Source organism: Aulonocara stuartgranti, assembly GCF_965226115.1.
Source record: "Aulonocara stuartgranti genome assembly, chromosome: 14".
NCBI classification, from domain to species: domain Eukaryota; kingdom Metazoa; phylum Chordata; class Actinopteri; order Cichliformes; family Cichlidae; genus Aulonocara; species Aulonocara stuartgranti.
The window spans coordinates 11967554-11989831 of record NC_138950.1 but is presented as its reverse complement, the minus strand read 5'-3'; the positions used below and the strand labels follow the sequence as shown (position 1 = coordinate 11989831).

Genomic DNA, 22278 nt, shown 5'->3' with positions numbered 1-22278 from the left:
GAACCGCTGAATAATGTGTGACTGTTTAGTTAAAGATTACTTGCTTAGACAGCGTTACTGGCCAATCCCCAGCTCCGCTCCCACCACTGCGCTCCACCGAGCTGCCAGCTGAGCACGGCGAGCCCGAGAACAGTGTTTACTAAGCTCTGAGTCAACTGTCACATGAAACTGCTCTGTCTGCAGCGTTACACTGCGCTGCGACAGCTCGGTGTTGCGAATATGTCAGGGTAAGTGAGTTTTGTAAGAGAGTGAGGCCAAAAAGACCAAAGACGACCAACAGGCGCAAAAAAGAGTGCCAACTGGCAGTTCCGCTAAGTTAGCGGTAGCGTTAGCGTGCTACAGTGCTAGCCCAGATTTGCTTAAGATTTTTGGATGACGCGGCGGCAAATTTCGTTAACTGTTTAGTGCTGGGTTACTGGCTAATGCTGCTGCTGCTTGGCAGTGAGTGTTTCTCACTGGCGGCTTGGTAATGGGAAACAAGTTTTAGTAGAGGTTTGTGTTTTCTTTACACTGTTAGCTGAGCGATAAAGTTTAGCTAGGTGCTGTTTCGTGGTCGGTTTGTAATTACACTGTAGTTAATTAGAGGTGTTAGCTCTGTGAGGCTAGCTGTTAACGTTTTCCACAACGAACGGTTGTTAACTTGTGTAGGAAGTGTTGCCTCAGCTAATTACAGTTATAGCAACTATTTGCAAGCAGTCGGTGTCACCTATCAGTAGTGAGTGGCACCTGGATATTGTGCTTAAGTACATCTCTTCCTCTTTGACAGCAGCTGAGAGAAGATAAGGAGCAGCCAGACTCATGTCCCAAGATTTGGGTGTGAACAACTAGAGACACAATGTCTCTCCTGCTGATATCATTATTTTTAATCTTTTTGCTGGCTATTGGTGTGCTGTGTGCCATTTTCAGGTGAGGAATGTGTGGAAATTTCTACAGTACAGCGATCATTGTATGGTTTAAACTGCAAGCACTGCTTAATAGATGTTTCCTTGCTCTCCTCATTTAAAGTAGCACATTTTCCCGCTGTTCTAGGTGGCTCATATGTACCCTGGCTGTGCGATTCTTCCAAACTACCCTCAATGCTCATCTGAAGATTAAATCAGTAGGATTTTTTTCTGTCCAAGGAGTCAGTATCCAGTTTCACCCCCAGCATACTTTGGTAGGACACGTTTTTGTTTACATGACATTTGTGTAGTCGGCACATGCTAAACAACCACTCCCATGTCAATGGTTCACTTCTGAGTTTGTGTACTTTACCATCTATCAAATGTATTTTTTTTATCTTGCTGTAATTCTGTGAATGGCAGGAAATTGACAGGATATGGATTTCAAGTAAACTTCTAAACCAGGATTTACCGTAAGTAGCTTAATGTGTTGCCCAGATAGTCTGAGATAAAACAGTTAGCAGCAAATAATATCATAAGTTGTGTTTCAGGCGATACCTGGCATTCTGTGTTGGAGAAACCAGAGTCCGGTTTGACTTGCAAGCACCACTAAAACCTTTGGTGAAGCAGAGCCATGGAAAAAAGTCGGCGAAGATTTCTGTCAGCCCCAAAACGCTTCGATTCTTGTCACAAGTATGAAGGCTGGCGATAAGTTAACATTTCTTTTTATGCTTATTTGTACACAGTATCTCACTTCCTGTTTTGTATTTCCAGTTGCTGTCATTCCACATCAGCTCCATCAACGTGATGGTCCTAAACCTAGCACTGCCAGAATCTCTATGGCACATGACTGTTGCAGGTATCACCTTGTTACTTGACCACCAGAGTAAAAGGTATTATTTATTTTTGGTTTATAACTAATCTGACTGAATCAATAGTTTGTATTAGTTGTCCAAAATGAAATCCATGTTGAAAAATGTCTTTACAGGTTGGCATGGAACTTCTCGGTTGGACAACTAAGCAGTAAAGTGCTCAAAAGCAGTGAACTGGTGAGTGGAGTAACTGTCACTGAAATAGAAACAGGTGGTTGAATGTTTGTAAATGATGTGCTCTCCATTTTAGGACATATGTTTGGCTGAAGTGGCACTTAGCCTGTTGCTATCTGGAGATGTGAGTTTACCAGAGATGAAGCCAGGTTGTCTGTCCCTGAGTGTGAGGACTCTAATGGCAGAGCTGCACGAGGGGCTGTTCCTCAGTCAGCTCCAGCTTCCAGCAGTTTCCCACAAAGAGAAAGATCATGGTGCATTTGGTGAGTAACGTTTGACCTCTGAAATGGAAGCAATGATTTTTAAGTATAGTGTTTATCCATCACATTCATTTGCATTCCTTCTTTTCTCCAAATTGTAATCTATAGTACTGTGCAAAGGTCTTGAGCCACCTCTCATTTCTTTGTATGTTGCTTCCAAGGAGTGAGATTGTTGTAATTTTTCAAAGTGGTCTTGAGCAATACTTCTCCAGGCGTTCTGAAAGTATTTTAATGTTTTTTTTAATGGACATTGGCTGCTTGTTCCCTCATTTTCAGTCCAGTCCTTGTAAATGACCATTTTCAGAGGAATGTTTTTGCTGTTAAACCCCTTAACATTGATCATTCAAGCTTCTTTTTTTTTAAAGGGATGAGCCAGTGTTGTGTCTACACATTGCAGACAACTTAGCAAAGAACCAGTTTTAAACTGTATCTTTAGGCGCTTTATTTGTTCCTTTTTTTTTTTTTATTGACTCTACAAAAAATGCCAAACATGACACAGTTTGGCAAACATAAAATAGTATTTTTGCACTAACAAGGTGATTCCCAGACAGTTATTAGCCAAATATAATGAATATCTGTGCCTGGTGTGCAGTGCGTCCTTAAAAAAACATCTGATGAAACTGCACAGGTGGAGGGCAAATTAAAGTGTGAAGCCTAAAAAAAAAACCGATGAACAGTCTGGACAGACACAAAGGCACATCCCCCGTCTCTACAGACCTTAATAGTATTGTCGTATCATCTTGACAGAGAACAAAACACAAAACAACTAGTGTCCAAAGAAGAGTGTTGAATGTTCTTCCAGAAGCCTGGAGAAGTATTTCTAAAGACTACTGAAAGAAATTACTAGAAAGCTTCCCTAAGTGTTCAAGCTGTTTTGAAGAATAATGGTGGCTATACCAAATATTGACCTTCAAGCTTATTACATTTGTACAGACTCTGTTTTTTCCTTATGAATTGTATTTCCACGCAAGTTTGAACCTGTTTCAATAAATCACTCTACCTATTTCCCATTTTCCTACCAAAAAAATAAAGAAATTATGAATGACCCAAGACTTTTGCACAGTACAGTTTTATCCAACCACTGCAGTTAACTTTCAGTTTATTTCATTCTATTTTTCAAGTCTGATTTGTTGTACTGTTTTGCATTCATAGTTGTACCATCACAGATGGTAAAGTCTTAATAATCTTTTTTTTTAATGATATATTTATTGAATTGGGGGGAAGAACCCTTATGAAAATCACATTTTAAAACTATCTATCCTGCAATTAGTATTGTCAGGTGTTAGATGAATAAAGAACAGTGCCTTGGCTGTTGTACATCCACAGGACCTTCACTCTGTGCTGCCCTTCTTGTTGTTTTTTTCTGCCTTTGCATTTGCATTTGATCTTTTGCGTGTTCTAAAAGTGCCTGGACATTTTCCATCATCTGTGATATTTTTAGCTGTTCTGCTAACCAAAATGAAAACAAGGTCATATCATAGCTCTTCACTGGCCTCTGTGAGTGTTTGAAATGTCCTTAATGATAAAGTTTTACCAACACAGTCAAAGTAGGACTAAGTTATACATTCATTACAAAAACAGGAGAAAATGTTTGAAAAGCGTTTAAAGCAAGATGATTTTTTCTTCCGTTTCTTTATAGATGCACAGGTCTGTTAGGCCATTGAATCAGATGTTAAAAATAGCTTGCAGTTAAAAACACGAACATAAACATTGCACATACAGTTGAGGCTGGTGGTTCTGTCCATGTAAATAACTACTAACATTCTCACGAGCAAAAAAGAGGAAATGACACGTAACCATAGTATGTATTTTTATAAGAAACATATTTATAGATTAGTAGAAAATAATGCATTAAAGTTGTGTTGTTAGTGATTTAACTTCTCAGTATAATCCCAGGTTGCTCTGCCTTCATATGCAAAATCAGTTGCATTATTAAGAATCCACCTCCACTCTAACAGTTATAATATTAAGTGTAGTCTTAAACAACATGCATGTTACAGAATATTTGAAATCCCGTGGAATATGCACAATGTCAGAAAGTCAACACCTGCGTTTTATTAAAGGTTGAAGTGCTAATTTTGTCTTTCTAACTATGTCATAGATTTTTAAAATTCAAATGCCAGCTTGATAGGCTTGATATTTTTGATAATTCTTTACATAACACTCTAATTTAATTACTCAAATACTATTTCCTTTTAGAGAATGAAAATGATGATTTTATCCAGACTGAGACTGTGGAACGCTTTCATCAGCTGATTCCCCACAAGGTCAATGTGGAATTTGATAACACAAACATAACCCTGTCGATGCACAGCCAGAAACGGTGAGTCACCGTTTTACATCTAGCTGCGTATATACTGTGATCACAGTTTTGCATTAGTTTACTCTTTTAAATGATCTGTTGTTTCAGATATTTTATAACCCTATTTTCTTACTTGTACAGACACCTGAACTGGACTCTAAAGTCTTTAAAGGTCTGCTACGGACGTGACAACGAGCAGCTTCCTCTTAAAAGCTTCACTCCTGAGCTGAGCTTTCCCCAGAGCAGCTTGGAGCTCCTTCTTGAGGGTAAGTGGACAGCTGGGCGCCAGACTTATTGCAGAGAGAGTTGGAAGGAGGAAGAAGTCGTGAATAACACGCTCTTTTTTTTTTTTTTTTTTTTTTTCTGCTGGCAGATGGACTTCTGCTGTCTCAAAGTAGGCAAAGAATTCTTTGTGTGAACACAATCAAGACAACCCTGCAGGTGAGGGAAATGCTTTAAGGCCACATTGCATCGTTTTGTAAATCAGTTACTCAGACTTTCTCCCTCGTGTCTCTGTGAATTTAGGTTACATCAATTGACATCTCAGGGTCAGTCGTCGTCAACACTTGCATCATTCACTACCGTCACCAGGAGTTTTCCCATTGGCTCAATCTATTTCCATGGGAACAGCTATTCCACAGGAAGGAAGCACACAGAAAAAGGCAAGTTGTAAAAGTGAAACTCACATAGTTCGATTGCTGGATTTCTGAAATTAAAATCTTCTTAACACCTTTCACCATCTTCTCTTCATTATCCCTGTTTGTGCATCACTCATTCTCTATTGTTTTTGTCCATTACCTTACCTTGTGCGGTGTAGTCCGTTAGATTATTTGCCCACCCTCCTTTTCCTCAGGCGCCTTCCTCACCTGGATGCTCCCGTGATGATCACCACCTCTGTGTCCAACATCAATGTGTCTGTTCAGCTGGGAGACACCACACCTTTTGCTCTGGGCTTCCTCTCTGCTAATGGAGGTACTTGTTGTCATGTGAAGAGTGCATTATGTTCACAAAAGTGCCAGATGCAAAATAGTTATACAGGAATATTTATTTTAACATGCTCTTTTTTTAAAGATTTACTCATCTACACACACAAAAAAAATTGGTTAAGGTGTGTAGAATGGAAATTGGACACCTATAGAATTTTCTCAACAGTCAACTTTTCCTTGGCATGAAACTGGAAATAATCAAACCTGGTTTTTGCCACTGTCCAGGATTATTTAGCGTCTGTTTAGTCGGCATAGTTAAGGTTTTACACTTTTCCCATCTGCTGATTGCCAGACAGTGCTCAATGGTAATGATGCTCTATATAGCAGAGTCGGATGGTAAGCTTACCACCTTCATAAGATCAGGGTTGTTTTGAATTATTCCAGACAAAAATTGACCCTCCCACTAGGCCAAAGTATCCAGGAGTTTTTTGTTTTTTAAGGATTAGTACAGTTGCAACCATTAGTTTAGTTTATTGTTACCATTAGCCACTTTTACATATCTAAGAACAGCCAGAAAAATAAATAGAAGTAAAGAAGTTTAGAAAAATAACCCATAATTTTGTGTGACTTTACCTACCTGACTACCTTCAGTTATTCAGCTGAAACTCTTGTAATTCCTGTACTATAGTGGGTTAGATCATTCACCACTTCCCCTCTCTTGCACTAGCAGCAGTTGACATTGAGCCTTCTACCAGGACAACAAGCTGTTAAGAATTACCCATACAGTATGCAGTATTGCAGGTGGATTCTGCTATGTTAAACCCCAGCACTCCATCCATCCATCCATCCATCCATCTTCATCCGCTTTATCCGAGGCCGGGTCGCGGGGGCAGCAGCCTAAGCAAAGAGGCCCAGACCTCCCTCTCCCCAGCCACCTCCTCCAGCTTATCCGGGGGAATACCAAGGCGTTCCCAGGCCAGCCGAGAGATATAATCTCTCCAGCGTGTCCTGCGTCTGCCCCGGGGCCTCCTCCCGGTGGGACATGCCTGGAACACCTCACCCAGGAGGCGCCCAGGGGGCATCCTTGTCAGATGCCCGAACCACCTCAGCTGGCTCCTTTCGATGTGGAGCAGCAGCTGCTCTACTCTGAGCCCCTCCCGGATGGCCGAACTTCTCACCCTATCTCTAAGGGAGAGGCCAGCCACCCTTCGGAGGAAGCTCATTTCTGCCGCTTGTATCCGCGATCTCGTTCTTTCGGTCACTACCCACAGCTCGTGGCCATAGGTGAGGGTAGGGACGTAGATCGACCGGTAAATTGAGAGCTTCGCTTTTACACTCAGCTCCCTCTTCACCACGACGGACCGGTGCAGCGTCTGCATTACTGCAGCTGCAGCCCCAATCCGTCTGTTGATCTCCGGCTCCCTTCTCCCATCACTCGCGAACAAGACCCCGAGATACTTGAACTCCTCCACTTGGGGCAGGAACTCATCCCCGACCCGGAGTGGGCACTCCACCCTTTTCCGGCTGAGAACCATGGCCTCAGATTTGGAGGTGCTGATCCTCATTCCCGCTGCTTCACACTCGGCTGCGAACCGTTCCAGTGCGAGCTGGAGGCCCTCACCCAATGAAGCCAACAGAACCACATCATCCGCAAAAATCAGAGATGAGATTCTGAGGCCACCAAAGCAAAAGCCCTCCGCCACTTGGCTGCGCCTAGAAATCCTGTCCATAAAAATTATGAACAGAACCGGAGACAAAGGGCAGCCCTGGCGGAGCCCATCACCCACCAGGAACGAGTCCGACTTGTTGCCGGCAATGCGAAGCTCTTGCAACAGTTGTATAGGGATCGAATGGCCCGTAGCAATGGGCCAGACACCCCATACTCCCGCAACACCTCCCACAGGACACCCCGAGGGACACAGTCGAGTGCCTTCTCCAAGTCCACAAAACACATGTAGACTGGTTGGGCAAACTCCCATGCACCCTCAAGTATCCTCGAGAGGATAAAGAGCTGGTCCAGTGTTCCGCGACCAGGACGAAAACCGCATTGTTCCTCCTGTATCCGAGGTTCGACTAGCAGACGAACTCTCCTTTCCAGCACCCTGGCATAGACTTTCCCAGGGAGGCTGAGGAGTGTGATCCCCCTGTAGTTGGAACACACCCTCCGGTCCCCCTTCTTAAAGATGAGGACCACCACCCCGGTCTGCCAGTCCACAGGTACTGCCCCTGATCTCCACGCAACATTGCAGAGGCGTGTCAACCAGGACAGCCCTACAACGTCCAGAGCCTTCAGGAACTCGGGGCGGACCTCATCAACACCAGGGGCTCTGCCACCAAGGAGTTGTTTAACTGCCTCAGTGACCTCGCCCCCAGAAATTGGCGGGTCATTCCCCTCATCCCCAGACTCTGCTTCCTCCTTGGAAGACATGTCAGTGGGATTAAGGAGGTCCTCGAAGTATTGCTTCCACCGCCTGACAATTTTCTCAGTTGACCCCAGCACTCCTTACCTGAAAAGCTTTACTTTAATTACACTTTGTTTTTACTTTACTTTATTATGTACAAGTCTCCTCTATTCTTGAAACACATTTTCCTTCATAACCTTGTTCTATGGGTAACTGTTAGGCCAACCTCTTTCAAACATGCGTAGATTAGATAAAGTTTTTCCACAGGGCCCTTTTAAATGTTACTCATTAACTTTTTCTACTTCAAGCAGTGACACTAGAAAGAGGTCTCCTTTTATTCAGAGTCACTTGAATTGAAAAAGTACTAAAGACATGGTCTGAAAAGTGAAGCTAGTGCTTAAATGTGGCTAAATGAGTTCTTTTTAATTGCCACAAGGGGACCACTTAGAAATACTTGCTTTCTGACATCAGTAAACCTTTTCCTGATCTCTTTATGGGCACATAGTTTCAGGTCATATCGAATAAAACATGAACATCATTTTGTAAATGGTGGTATTTATTAGAATCGAAAGATTATCGTAGACATTCTCATTGGCTAATAATTTGTAATTCCCAGTTCTTAGCCAGTGTTCTAGGTTACAAGGTTGAACCTACATCTCCCTCTGTGTTTACAAAAAAGAAAGTAAAACTGTGACAGTGTTTATCTTTTATACGGTCTATGCTTAACTTACAATGTTTTTTTATCTGCACACCCTTTGTTTCTTCAGAACTGCGTCATATCCTTGACATTAAAGTTGAGAGTGAGAATCAAGAGTCCCAAAATGTGCACGAACGTGCCTCGCTGTCCTTGGACAATTTCTGGTGGAGAGTGGGTCAGGGGTCTCATATCCAGCAGGCACCCCACCCTCCTGGTAAACATGTATGGGGAGAAGCCCTAATCCTAGACTCACTCAGCCTGCAGGTAGGACTGCAGACAAACCTTTATAAACATTTGTATCTTTCTATACTGATTATTTATTAACCTTTATTTAACCAGGAAGATCCCATTGAGATTAAAAACCTCTTTTTCAAGGGAGACCTGGCCAAGATACTGATGCTTTAGCTATGAATAATAAAGTGGAAAAAATAATATAAAGCTTAAATTATTATCAGCAACCTTCTTTGAAGTGACTTGTGACTGATATTGTTTGTTTTAAACTTGGGAAATCTTCCAATTTGTCCAACTCTAGATTATATGAGCAATGCAAAATCAGAACATGTGGTTTCAAGTTAAACTGATTTTAAGGATTTCTTCATTAATCTCTTCTCCCTCCAGGGGAGTTTGAACCGACCCCACATGAAGTCGAACAGCCAGCCTCTGAGTCTGAACGTTGAGTCCAGCCTGAAAGGGCTTCAAGTGGAGCTTTCAGAGACCTGTGCACTGTGTCTGTCTCGCTTGCTGTCTCTCATGTGTTTACCTCGTCATCCAGAGTCACAGCTGCCAGATCTGACTCCATTGTCTCCTTGTAATGACGACACCATAAAACCTATCCCCTCCTCACAACTACACCTGCTTTTTAAAGTGGACTGCTGTCTAGAGGACGTTAATGTCTTCACGCTTTCTAATGTTGCAGGTAAGGAATGAGCATTTTTATTATAATACAGAGCTGTTTGACTGAAAAGACTGTTTTACAGCTTTTATTCCAAATGAAACTTATGTGGCAATAAAACAAATCATCACATACAACTGATAAACTTTTTCAGTGTAATTGCGTAGTAGTTTAAATCATATTAGGACATGTATGCTAAACAGGAAATTGTTTATGTGTAAAGAAAAAGGTGTATTGCTTTTCACAGTTAAAACCACATCCACTGCAAATATGGACTGAAACTGCTATTTAAACCCTACTATGTCTATGCTATGCTATGCTATCTAAGCTATGAACGGCACTTATTGACATCATAAATTTCTGCTGGCATCCACTTTTGTCACATAGTTTTTCAGTCTAAAGCATATAGAGCTAAAGGTTTCTTTACTCTGTTGGTAGGCTATCTCACAACACTGCAACATTTAGGAATTTTATTGTTTTTTCCTAGTTTTACTAGTTTTTGATTGATGTAACCTTTGGCTTTAGTAAATTGTGAGGAAATTTGTAACTTTTTTTTCAAAATCAAAATTAATCTGAATGAATTCTGTCAGTTACATCTCTTGCTTTATAAAAAAAAAGAGAGAGAGAAAGAGAGAGATTTTTTTCTACTGAAGATAATATGTGGCTGCTACTATAGCTCACTTGGTTGAGCAGACAATCCATGTGCTGTTGCAGAGGTCTAGGTACAAATCCACCTTGTGCCGTTTGCGTTGTAGCTTTCCCTCTACTCTCTCTCCCAGGATACTTCCAAAAGAGACCTCCACTTTCTTCTCTTCATTGTTTTCTTTTTTGATTTGCTTCCATTTTTGCCTGTATTATTTCTTCTTTCCTGTGTAGGAGCTGTATCTCTGCGGATGGACACTGTCAGAGTCCTGACCTCTGCTGAGAGCTCTAGGGTGTCTCTGCAGGGGGTCAGCTTGTCTGTGATCAAGACAGTCACAGAGAACATGGAAGTATGTTGTCCCGCCTCTCAAACCATCAACCCTATAGTAAAACTCACCACATTAACGCTGTGGTACCACATCACCACCCACACCATACAGGTAACCACATTTGTTGAATTGAATTTATCTGGACTAAATAAAGTTCCATCTCAGCATGCTAGCGGTATTTATTTCAGAGTGTATTAATATGTTGATTTCTTTAATTAGGTTCAATGTGAAGAGGATCTTACTGTCGAATGGACGCCACCAGACCACATGGTCCTATATCAGCACATGACTGAAGGTCAGGCGTGTTGGTTAATGCTGTGTGGAGAGAAAGGAGAGGAAAAGCCAGTTAAACCAGTGAACACTGAAGCTGCCTCAGGTCAGAACAGAGGCCTGTGTTTGCGTGTTGAACTGGGCTGTACTCGTTTAACTGCTCATGTTACTGATCAGAACTACATTCTGCTGCACATGGATGCACTCTCTCTCTCAAAGCAAGGCAGTTCTATGCATATGCGCTCTCCCTCAGTGATCTTCAACTTTGATGGCAACAATATAGTCTCTTTTAATGGCCTAGATGTGGAGACACATGCAGATCTGACTGAAATGCAGCTGCACAGAGACACTTTCCCCTTCCTCACCACTCCTCATAACCGTGTCTGGGTATTGACATGTCCTTCCTTATCTATGGAGTTCCCCTACCAGTACAATTTCTCAAACACATTTGACAAAGCTATTAGTGTGCAGAAGTGGCTAAAAAGTCTCCATCAGTCCCCAACCCAGGCCTCCGCAACCCAACGTCTGCCGCCTGACCTCATCTTCAAAATTAGCCAGTTCTCATTTGTCTTCCTGGACGATGTCTTCGAAATCAAGCTGCGAGACAACTATGAACTGATGAAGGATGAAAGTAAAGAGAGTGCAAAACGTCTGCAGCTTCTGGATAAGAAGGTGGCAGATCTCCGCAAGCAACATGGAGAACTTCTCCCGGCTAGAAAGATAGAAGAGCTGTATAGTTCACTGGAGAAAAAGCATATAGAGATCTACATCCAGCGTTCACGCCGCCTCTATGCAAACACACCCATGAGGAAGTCGCTGCTGACCTGGACTGTTTCAGACTTACAACTTGTCGTCATTGCTGATCAGTCCCTTCATGGCCCCGACAGGGTGAGAGAACAGTTGAGGGACATTGATGGGATCAGTCCCTTCCCCAGAGATGGGCTCCCTCTGGTCGTCCAATGGTGCCGTGCAGTCAAGTTTAAACTAGCTGCATTTTTGGGTAAGAGCACCTTTATATGCCCATTTAAGGCAAAAAACAAAGGATTTTTTTCAAAGTTTTTTTATTGTTACTAGTATTTACTAGAGTATTAAAGTAGTAAAGTATTTACTACTTTTGCTTTGTACCAGTGAGAATTCGGGACTACCCTCGCTACCTGTTTGAGATCCGTGACTGGGAGCTGTCGGGGCGTCTGATTGGCACAGAGCAAGATGGACAGCTGAGAGGTCGGCGCAAACAGACTGTCCCCCTTGGACCACCGTGGGGAGATGTAACAGTCCACAGGAATATGCCACCACTCAAGTTCTACTATGACTTCAAATGTGAGTTATGAGTATAATGTTGGTCAGTGTCCCAAAATCCTGTCTAGATATGCAGAAGAATCTGCTATAATCCTATGACTATGACCAATAAGTGATTTAAAAGTTCAACTGTTTAGACTAAAACTGATGAAGCAGAAGACTGAATTTTCAGGAGTAAATGAGGAGAGAAATGTGTCCTTGTCCTTGAACATACAAAACTAGAACTCTTCTAAAAAAGAAAAGTGTACACTTTTCTTTTTAAAGTATTCGACTACTCAGTGATTATGACTGAATTCGAATTGAATTGAATGTTTCACACAGGAATTGTTACATGTTTTTTTTCCCCAGCCAACATCTCTCTGTACACTATTGTTTGGGGGCCATGTTGGGACCCTGCCTGGACTTTGATTGGCCAGTCAGTTGACCTTCTGACCAAACCCACAGCTGATCCCTCGCCTCTTCTGGCCTGGTGGGACAAAAGTCGTCTCCTTCTGCACGGGCGCTGGGTCATGGACATTGATCAGGCCAATCTTCATCAGCTGGCTACAGAGGTAAAACATTGTTTTTTCTTAGTATTTATGTTTACCCGTGACAGGTTATTATCAATATCAGTTTATTTTTATGTTTTTGGAAGCTTTCTCCATTTTGTTTAAAGTAATTCTTATGTTTTGACACTGTTAGCAATGCCATGATAACCAGTTTACAAACTGTGGGGCAGGAGCCACTGAAGCTGTGGCACAGGTAGCCTGGCAAAAATATAAAGTATATTTTATAAATACTTTACTTTAGATTTAAGATGAACAACATATTTTTTAGGGAAAACAAAACAAGAGTTTTCTGATGATATTGCACTGCCATTTGGTTAAGTTTATTCATGTTGGGTTCTTTATATTTTTAATAAAAACTGAGGGGTGTTTTTGACTGTTGAGGTAGAACATGCTAGAGAATGTCTGAGAACCACTGTGCTAAGCAAAATTAGTAACAGGTTAATTTGTTATGATTCTTACAGGATCCCTATAATACCACGGAAAATTTGCACTGGGAGTGGAATAAGCTGAACTTTGACTGGAACCCCGGCCAGTTTGCTTTTAAAGGAGACTTGGATGTAAATGTCAGGACCGCGTCAAAGTAAGTGGAAGCAATAAAAGCAGTGTTTGCAGAGAAACATTCAGTATTAATAAGTATCTTTTTCCAGGTATGATGATATCTGTTTTCTACACCTACCCAACCTGTGTATGACCCTTGATCTCCAATGGCTTTGCCATGGCAATCCCCATGACCACCATGCTGTAATGCTCTGCTGTGCGGAGAACATTGCAGACGTGACCTCAGGACAGCCTCACGACTCTTACAGAGCGTTTCGCTCTGAGAATCTCAACCTCTCCATCACCATGGACCTTAACCAGCATTGTGGCACAGGTTTGTCAAACTGTATTCAATCATCGTTCTATGTAAACTAAATTTACAAACACTTACAAACCAGTGTTTTATGTCTATTTTACTTTTGTTAGTTAAAGGTTTTGTTCTTTTTTTTCTTTGTAGACACTTATCAGCCCAGAATCCTCCTGTACAGCAGCACACTGCGCTGGATGCAAAATTTCTGGGCCACCTGGACAAGCGTATCTCGGCCAATCTGCAGAGGCAAGCTCTTCCATAGCCTCAAGCCAATTCGCAAGAAGCTTGGTCAGCACTACAAGCAGATGTCCTACACAGCTGCCTTTCCACAACTACAAGTAGGTTTTGTTTTGTTTTTTCAGTGTGTGCAACAGCAGCAGTCTCAGGGTCAAAGTTTGCATTTTTCCCATCAAATATGCCTCAGTTTGTAACTGTTCATTATATTAGTGTTTTTCTTGATTATTGCACATTTTATATATTGTGTACCCTTTAGGTGCATTATTGGGCCTCCTTTGCCCAGCAGAGAGGTATCCAACTGGAGTGCAACAAAGGCCACGTCTTCACTCGGGGCACACAAAGACTTATTCCACAGGGTAAAAGCAATTTACTTACAGATGTGCTGGATGCACAACATCACATAAAGTACTCTTCATTAGTTTACATGTGTGCGCTTTTGTGTGTTTGTGTGGTGTCTCAGCTGGCACTGTGATGAGGAGGCTGATCTCTGAGTGGAATGTGACTCAGATGGTTAGTGAGCTCTCACAGGTGACAGTCCACCTGATGGCCTCCACCTGGGATGAGACTGCTGACCACCAGATCAACACTCAAGTGAAGAAGACTCACCTGCTCAGCCTGTCATCCCTTAGCTACCAACGACAGAGCAATCGCATGGAGGAGGTAGCAGCCAGAGCCTAAGGGCTGGAGTTTAAATGTATTTTTCACTGCGACTGCATGAATAATTAATGTCCTTATCTGTATCTTCTTTGTCAGGAGGTGAACACAAAGGATGAAACAAATGCCTCTTATACTCACAAATTGCGTCTGGTGGATCTACGTGCTTCCTGGACAACTACAAACAGAAACATAGCCTTTGGGCTATATGATGGCTACAAAAAGGCATCTGTACTGAAAAGAAATCTCTCCACTGAAGCTTTGAAAGGTCTGAGAATCGACACACAACTGCAGACAAAGAAGCTCAAACGCTCTCCTACCACCTACTCCCCCACCACAGCTCCTACCATACCAGTTGTTGCTTCTGTCAACCGATCAGAAAAAAGTCAAAATGAAGGTAAGGAAGTCACCTGACTAACAAAAAGGCCACAGTGTTAGGCTTTAACATCTATTAACTGATTGCTTTTCCACTTATCTTTCAGGCACATCGATGCTTCAGAAGTTGATTGAGGAGACAGACAAGTTTGTGGTGTTTTCAGAAGAGGATTCAGGTGTCAGCGACCAGCTGTGTGGCATTGCAGCCTGTCAGACTGATGATGTATATAACCGCAACTGGTTTATTGAGTTGGTCAACTGTCAGGTAACTGCAGTAATAACAGCAGTTATATTTCAATAATTTGCCACTTTTCTTCACCCATCATATGATGTTCATGTAGATTGTCACTATTTTTACTTGAAAACTAATCTGTCAAATTTGGATTAATTGATGCAGATTGATTGTCAGGTGTTTATCTTTCAATCATCCTTTGCGTTACTTAGATGATGTTGCGTGGCACAGAGACTGCCGGCTGTGTACTGGTGTCTGCAGCAAAGGCTCAACTGCTGCAGTGTGAGCATCACCCTGCCTGGTATAACGACACCTTGAAGCAGAAGACCACCTGGACCTGTCTGCTGGATGGTATGCAGTATTTTGCCACCATGGAGCCCAACCCATCTGAACAAGAGGACCGACAGTTGTGGCTGGAGGTAGGCTAAGCTCTCACGGGGTCAACTAACCCAGTCGTAGAATTAGGGCTGCAAAGATTCATCGAGTAATTTGAAAAATTTGATTATAAAAGATTCTCGACACAAATTCTCTGCTTCAATATTTTGTTTAATGCACAGCTCTGTTGCGCACCGATGTGATAAACGATATAAACACGAGCAAGGCCTGCAGCAGAAATCTCTTCAGAAAACTCTGATGTGAAGAAAAGCAAACTTTGCTCCAACCACTGCTGTTTGTTTAATACAGTGAAAAATCTGTAGAAAGCCTCCAGAAGCCCTTAAAGCCAGTGACCTAAGGGTCGTTAGGTTGGGCAATTATTTATTATTAATATTAATTAATGTCTACACAATCTCAAAGTCTGTTTTCAGCAGCACAAAAACTTGCCTCCTATTAATGCCAGAAAGCCTTCCAAGAGAACAGAGTAAAGGTTTTAGATTGCATATATCTTATTTTATTTGACTTTGTACTTGAGATTATTATATATTTTTTGCATTTAAGAAAATGTTTTCTTTCAAGAATTAAATTTGTATTTGGCACGTACAAAAAGTTTAAGGGTTTAGCTGTTGTTTACAGATGTTGTCTGCAGTTAAACTTTAAAACATTGGTTTTCATTTAGAAATTGCAATGACAGGTCATTCTGAGTGCCATGAAGTTGTACTGTTATGACACTGTATTTAAAAAGATGACACAAGTAACTGATTAGCTGCTTTATTTTAAGTCATTTCAGTTGTTTTTGCTGCAAAATGAGAACGTGAGAAATTGACAAAGGGCAGTCTTTGCTGACTGAATAAAGAAATTTGAAAGGCTGTAATTGACATATTTGATGTTTTATAGACTAAACATTTTGTTAGAGAAAAGAATTACCACAGTATTAAACAAGATTTACAATAACTGTCTGTTGTTGTTTTTTAACTAAACAGCTTTGTCATAATAGCTTTGAGTTTTTTATTTATTTATTTATTTTAGGTGAAAAACATTGAGGAGCACCGGCAGCGTAACCTGGACTCGGTGCTGGAGCTGATGGAGAGTGGCCAGGCTGTGGGAGGAATGGTTAGCACTACAACAGGTGTGGCCTTTACTGCAGGACACTGAACACACAGTAACTACAGCTGTAAAAATCAATAAATAAAAAACATGACTGAGTGCATGGATGTTTTACATTTATACACTGAGAAAAACCCTTTTACTGTCAAGTCTTCTGGCATATTTATATTTTTGTTCAGAGCTAAAATGGGTATTGTAGTTATTGATTGATTCAAATATTGTTTAATCTTTGATTGCAGATTGGAACCAGCCCGCACAGGTGAACGAGTCTCAGCAGGTTCAGCGTATCATCTCGCGCTGTAGTTGCCGGATGCACTACATCAGTTACAGTCACGACATCAACCCAGAGCTGGCCACTCAGATTAAGCCTCCAGAGCTGAGGAACAACCATGAGAAGGAAGACCTGCTGAAGAAACAGGCTGGTATATGTGACCACCAACAGACCACATATCTTTAAGCATGAGTGCTAATTTTCTAATAAGAGAGTGATTTTTCATTTTTCATTTTTTTCAGGTGCTGTGGACACCTTCACTCTCATTCATCATGATCTTGAGATATCCACTAACCCAGTTCAGTATGCTATGATTCTGGACATTGTCAACAACCTGCTCTTACACGTGGAGCCCAGACGCAAGGTGGGCTAGAGACGCAACAGCTAGCTCATAATTCCCATGGCCTAATAAATGTTTTAGCTTTTGCTGACTGTGTTTCTTCTGTGTGGTGATTCTGTAGGAGCACAGTGAGAAAAAGCAGCGAGTGCGTTTCCAGCTGGAGATTTCCAGTAACCCCGAGGAGCAGCGCAGCAGCATCTTGCATCTTCAGGAGGCCGTTAGGCAACACCTTGCTCAAATTAGACGCCTTGAGAAACAGATTTATTCAAACATCAGGGTAAGCGTGTAATTTAAAGTTAAGTGTAAAAGCCCAGAAGTTACTCACAGCTGACTGTGTTTTTAATTGTCTTTAAGTCCATAAAATTAGTCCTTTGTGACCATCAGTGTAGTTGTTTTACATATCCCAAAGGTCTTGTTAGAGTCAAACAGTAAACCTGAATTGTTACTCTTAATCTTTAAGCACGTGAGGTAATTTTACACATCAGTAAAACTGCATGCTTTATACATTGAAGTGTGAACAGTTTTTTTTTGCATAGAATATTACGTTAGTAGCAGTTGTGTCTTCAAGTTTGAAAATAAAGACTATCTGGGTCTGTGGAACTCCTAATCATCTCTGCTTAACCCATTAAAAGCAAAGCACACTGCAATATCTGAGTAACTCGAACACTGGATTTTTATAGCAGCTTGCACCATGTTGGACATGTGACACTGTATTAGTGGAGTGCAGTGCCTGGGTCTTTTAAGTCAATGAAACACTTTGTTTCTTCTTCATCTTGCAGGCGCAATCTGAGGAACTGGGTTGCGATGAACTGAACGAGATTAATGCACGATTGCAGCACCAGCTGAACCAGGAGAAGAATGACATGCAGATGAAGAGTGAAGAGCTCAACATCCTCATCAGGTCTTATGTCAGCACTGATTTGCATCCAGGATAGAGCAGAGATGGCGAAAATTTAAAAAAACAAAAATGTATCTGTTTTCCAGATGTTTTAAGGATTTCCAGCTGCAGCGGGCAAATAAGCTGGAGTTACGTAAACCTCCCGAGGATGTGAGTGTAGTGAGGAGAACAGAGATCTACTTTGCACAGGCCCGCTGGTGTTTGACAGAAGAGGACGGACAGCTCGGTATCGCTGAGCTGGAGCTGCAGAGATTTATGTACAGCAAGGTGAGCAGATGCTGATAATCCATCCAGAGCTTGGAGACATTCCATCTGCCTCTCACCACAGCCCACAAATTCACAGGCTTTAGTTCCTTAGTGCATTTTAAAAACTGGATAAGAGGTTAACAGATGTTATTTGATATTCTCCTGCTGATAAGATCACTGAGTGATAACCACTTTGAAAAATGTCTCCTTGCAGCTGAACAAGTCTGATGATACAGCAGAGCATCTTTTGGAGCTTGGGTGGTTCACAATGAACAACCTGCTACCGAACGCAGCGTACAAGGTAAATAACTTCATCGGAATATTCAGATTAGGCCGAATAGCTTATTTTCACTTGCTTTACATTTATTTACTTTGCTTTTTGGTTGCTGAAGCTTTGAGACTAGCCAGTCCTCTCTTCTACAAACCACTTTGCATTGTGTCACTTTACAACCAAGCACAATGTGACATACATGGCAGACATCAATTTGATAACTAACTTATTTGTGCCTGGTTTCCTCTGTGCAGCGTTTGAGGGTATGTATACAGCTGGAACAGTGAAGAGAAGTTTCATATTGTGCATGTGCACCTGAGTCATAGACGCATGTTTGAGCCATTAGTTCACTCAACCTTACAGTGTCTGCCTTCTTTCCTGTGTTCATTTCATCAATGAAACATGGTGTTTGTGTCTTTTTCAAACTCAATCTCAGTAGAGCTTTTTCAAATCAAATCACTTTTGTGTGTGTGTGTGCATGCGTGCGAATCTAATTCTCTCATCTCTTTTAGGTCGTACTTCGTCCACAGAGTAACTGCCAGTCTGGACGCCAGTTTGCTTTGCGGATCTTCAGCAAAGTGCGCCCCCCTGTGGGAGGAATCTCTGTGAAGGAACACTTTGAGGTGAGAATGAAGACTCTAAAACACTTTTATGGTGCTTGATTTAATGTTTTTTCTAACACTATTTTGTTTTCATCATCAGGTGAATGTGGTGCCTCTCACCATCCAGCTGATGTACCAGTTCTTCAAACGAATGATGGGGTTTTTCTTCCCGGGGAGAAATGTTGAAGAGGAGGAGGTCACAGATGAAGAAGACAAATTTAGGCTGGTTACTACTGGTATGCTTTTATCAACAGCTGTAATATAACCGTAGCACTTCATCTCCAGACTCTCTGTGTGATCATCAGCCTGAAATTTATACTGCCTAAATGATCAATAGTTTCCATTTTCTCTACCAGACTTGCAGTGTCAAGTTGCTTTTCTGTTATGTCATCCCTCTGAGCTCTATGTAGAGCCTCAGCCACTTTGAATATGACCTTGATGTGAGACTCGGTGGGAGTATAAAGTGTAGAGTCACCCAGAGGCCAGAGAGCTTATTCTAATATTGTCCGTGATACAGGTATCCCTGTCAAACCTCGGCCATTGTCAGAGGACACCATGGGTGCTATGGGTCCCAGCAAAGGTGTCACCCAGGGACTGAACCGCACTGCTGGGGTTAGAAGGTCATTCAGGAAGGCTCCAGAGGTAGAGATGCTGTTTTATGTGTGCTAAAATGTATAGAACTTTATTTTAAGGCAGAGTAAGTAGACTTTATATTTTGTCACTCAGCATCCTGTCGATGACATTGATAAGATGAAAGAGCGAGCTGCAATGAACAACTCATTCATCTACATCAAGATTCCACAAGTGCCTCTCTGTGTCAGCTATAAGGTGGGTTTCTGTGCATAACAGCTGCTACATACCTCTACAGTAAGATTCAGTACCCATTTATTCATTGGTTTAAATGCAAAGATCAACAAAAATCATCCATACAAAATATGTTTGACTAAGCATTGTTTAACTGCCAAATATTAGATATTAGAATATAACTAACTTTGTCACCAGGTGAAAATCTTTCTGTTTTTCAGAAACAAAACAACCAATTTTTAACCTCTGACCCAAGCTTGTGTTTGAGATGCATTTTGAGATCGTTGGATCATACATATAAAAACATTCATCTTTAAACGGATAGTAATTTTTAAAAAAAAATGCATCTCCTCGTGTGAGGAGAAGAGGGTTATTTCACAGCTTAATACAATAAAGCATTAACAAAGCATTAACAAAGCATAAAGCACTGCTTCATTCTGTTCAATATCAATAAAATGGAGAAAAGCCTAAATGTGATGTCCTCATATGAGCACAGAGGGTCTCACCTTGCACTGGGCCTTAGGTTGGCCCTCAGTTCTGTCTGAAACCATCTTAAAGCCAATCCTCCTTTTAAGCCAACTTTACACTGATAGGCTGCTTACAAACACAAGGTTTGAACAGCAGATGGGTGGTGGCTCATAGCCAGATCTGTGCGACATCATTTAAGAGCTACAATATATTTAAAAGCTTTTGGCTCACAGGTACCCACGTTTGGATTGGTTCCATTTTAAACAGTTAACAGGTGAATCTTCAAAGAAATCTGTGGCTCAAAAAAGATTGTACTGAGCTATGAATGCATCCGACAAACACCCAGAGGTTGTTAGTAAGCATACCATGTTTTCTTTACATAGTTTGCAAACAAACAAACAAAAAAAATAGAGAATTTCTACGTTACACACCAAATCTTTAACCAGCATAGTTTTTTAAACATAGATATAAGAAAATTGAAGCTCAGCTTTAGTACCATTCATTTCCTGCATTGCCCAACCTTGTCATATTACATACAGTGATTGTTTGTGCAAACACTGACATTATTATTTAAAATGCTGACAATGAATATCCATTAAGAGAACAGATCCCCTTTAATCTTGTGTTTGCCTGTGAAATGTTCGTCTCTCTCAGGGTGAAAAGAACAGTGTCGACTGGAAGGACTTGAATCTGGTTCTCCCTTGCTTGGAGTACCATAACAATACATGGACATGGCTCGACTTTGCCATGGCTGTTAAAAGAGACAGCCGAAAAGCACTTGTAGCACAGGTACATTAACGTTCTTATCTCTTCATTAAAGGACAGGCAGATCTTTGATATTTTTAAACTTGTCTTTTTTGCTCCTTGCTGCTCAGATGATAAAAGAGAAACTGCGTCTGAAGCCAGCTTCGGGCTCAGACTTGAGGGGGAAGGCATCTGAAGGGAAGGCGGACAACAGCCTGCAGCAGCAGGAAGAAGATGAGAAAGCACGACTCCTCATCGGTCTCAGCACTGCAGACAAGAGCTCCGGCAAGAAGAGTATATTCAGACGACATAAGTGACGCCTGGAATTGAGTGGATAGTCGTCTACAGCAGCTGCAGGGAAAAAGTAAAGAGCATCACTCCTGCTTTGTGAATCAGGATGAAAAAGGGGGCACGATGGAATATTTCAAGTGGATTTAGGAAATATCTTACTGTATCACATGAGCCTGCTGATCTTTCTTTTTTTCTTTTCTTTTTTTTCAGTTAACTCCTGTTGTGTCTTAGGTTTGAATCTCAAGCAGCTCCAGGATAACTGGAGTGCCATTTTGACCAAATATAAATTATTCTGTTTATTTGTGTGCCATTTAAAAACTTCACTCTGGTGTCATTAACTGCAACCTTTGGAAAGAACGACCGCTTTGGTTGCACTGAATGTAGCGAGGAAGGTTTACAGTATGTAGCTGGCACTTCACTGTTACTGTTTCCTCTGCTGAAAATCCCAGACCGACATGCTACTTCCTGCGGGCTCAGGAACACGGTGCACTCTGCTTGAAGAAATGACACTTAACTGAAGCACCTGTCACTTGTTTAAAACAAAAAAACAAATCTGATCATAGAATATGTTTTATCATTTAAAGCTTAAAGAAACTGATTGTGGCTGTATGACTGTCGCTGACAGGAAGGCCTTTATCCCCATATAAAATGCTATTTTATATTTTCCATGTTGAATGGTGGCCTGCTTCCTCTCAGTTCACTGTTTTTCTGTACCTCACCTCAGTGCAATATGACAGGAAAAGAGCAACAAAAACATGGTGATGTGTGGTAAAATGTGGCACTTGGTGTGTGTGACAGTATTGTGGCAAAAAAAGAATGCGTGCTGCACCTAACTGCTGAGTGTGTTTTGTAATTTGAACACTAAAGCACTTTTATGCAAAGTATTTTGATATTTTTGTAACCGCGGTTGTTTTCCGTTGAAATGTTGCTAAATCCTGATGTTTGTCACATTTCTGATCAGCCCTGAGTATTTCAATTAAAAGGATCGTATCATGGCCCATTTGTGTCAGCTTATCTCTCAA

The 22278-nt window shown here is 41.5% G+C and overlaps 1 protein-coding gene across 6 annotated transcripts; it reads left to right on the top strand.

Annotated features, from left to right (window-relative positions):
• Positions 1–48: 48 nt before the first annotated feature.
• LOC309687663 (bridge-like lipid transfer protein family member 2) lies at positions 49–22254 on the top strand. 6 transcript variants are annotated; one of them, XM_082502767.1, is made up of 41 exons: positions 49–227; positions 767–906; positions 1030–1156; positions 1305–1354; positions 1433–1574; positions 1656–1774; positions 1870–1930; positions 2004–2190; positions 4387–4510; positions 4631–4755; positions 4863–4930; positions 5015–5151; positions 5307–5461; positions 8585–8778; positions 9133–9430; positions 10283–10488; positions 10597–11647; positions 11776–11967; positions 12295–12497; positions 12956–13074; positions 13142–13365; positions 13489–13679; positions 13835–13934; positions 14039–14238; positions 14332–14629; positions 14715–14872; positions 15052–15258; positions 16244–16343; positions 16561–16743; positions 16835–16956; positions 17054–17209; positions 17712–17833; positions 17917–18097; positions 18291–18377; positions 18860–18970; positions 19050–19185; positions 19467–19591; positions 19676–19777; positions 20876–21010; positions 21097–21329; positions 21467–22254. In XM_082502767.1, the coding sequence occupies exons 2-40, from the start codon at positions 836–838 to the stop codon at positions 21280–21282; spliced, it is 6753 nt and encodes a 2250-aa protein (XP_082358893.1). In that variant the 5' UTR covers positions 49–227; positions 767–835; the 3' UTR covers positions 21283–21329; positions 21467–22254. The 6 variants fall into 6 exon arrangements, with proteins under 6 accessions (XP_082358893.1, XP_082358890.1, XP_082358894.1 ...); XM_082502764.1 differs by having other exon boundaries at positions 770–906; positions 21097–22254; XM_082502768.1 differs by having other exon boundaries at positions 5343–5461; positions 21097–22254.
• The last annotated feature ends 24 nt before the right edge of the window (positions 22255–22278 follow it).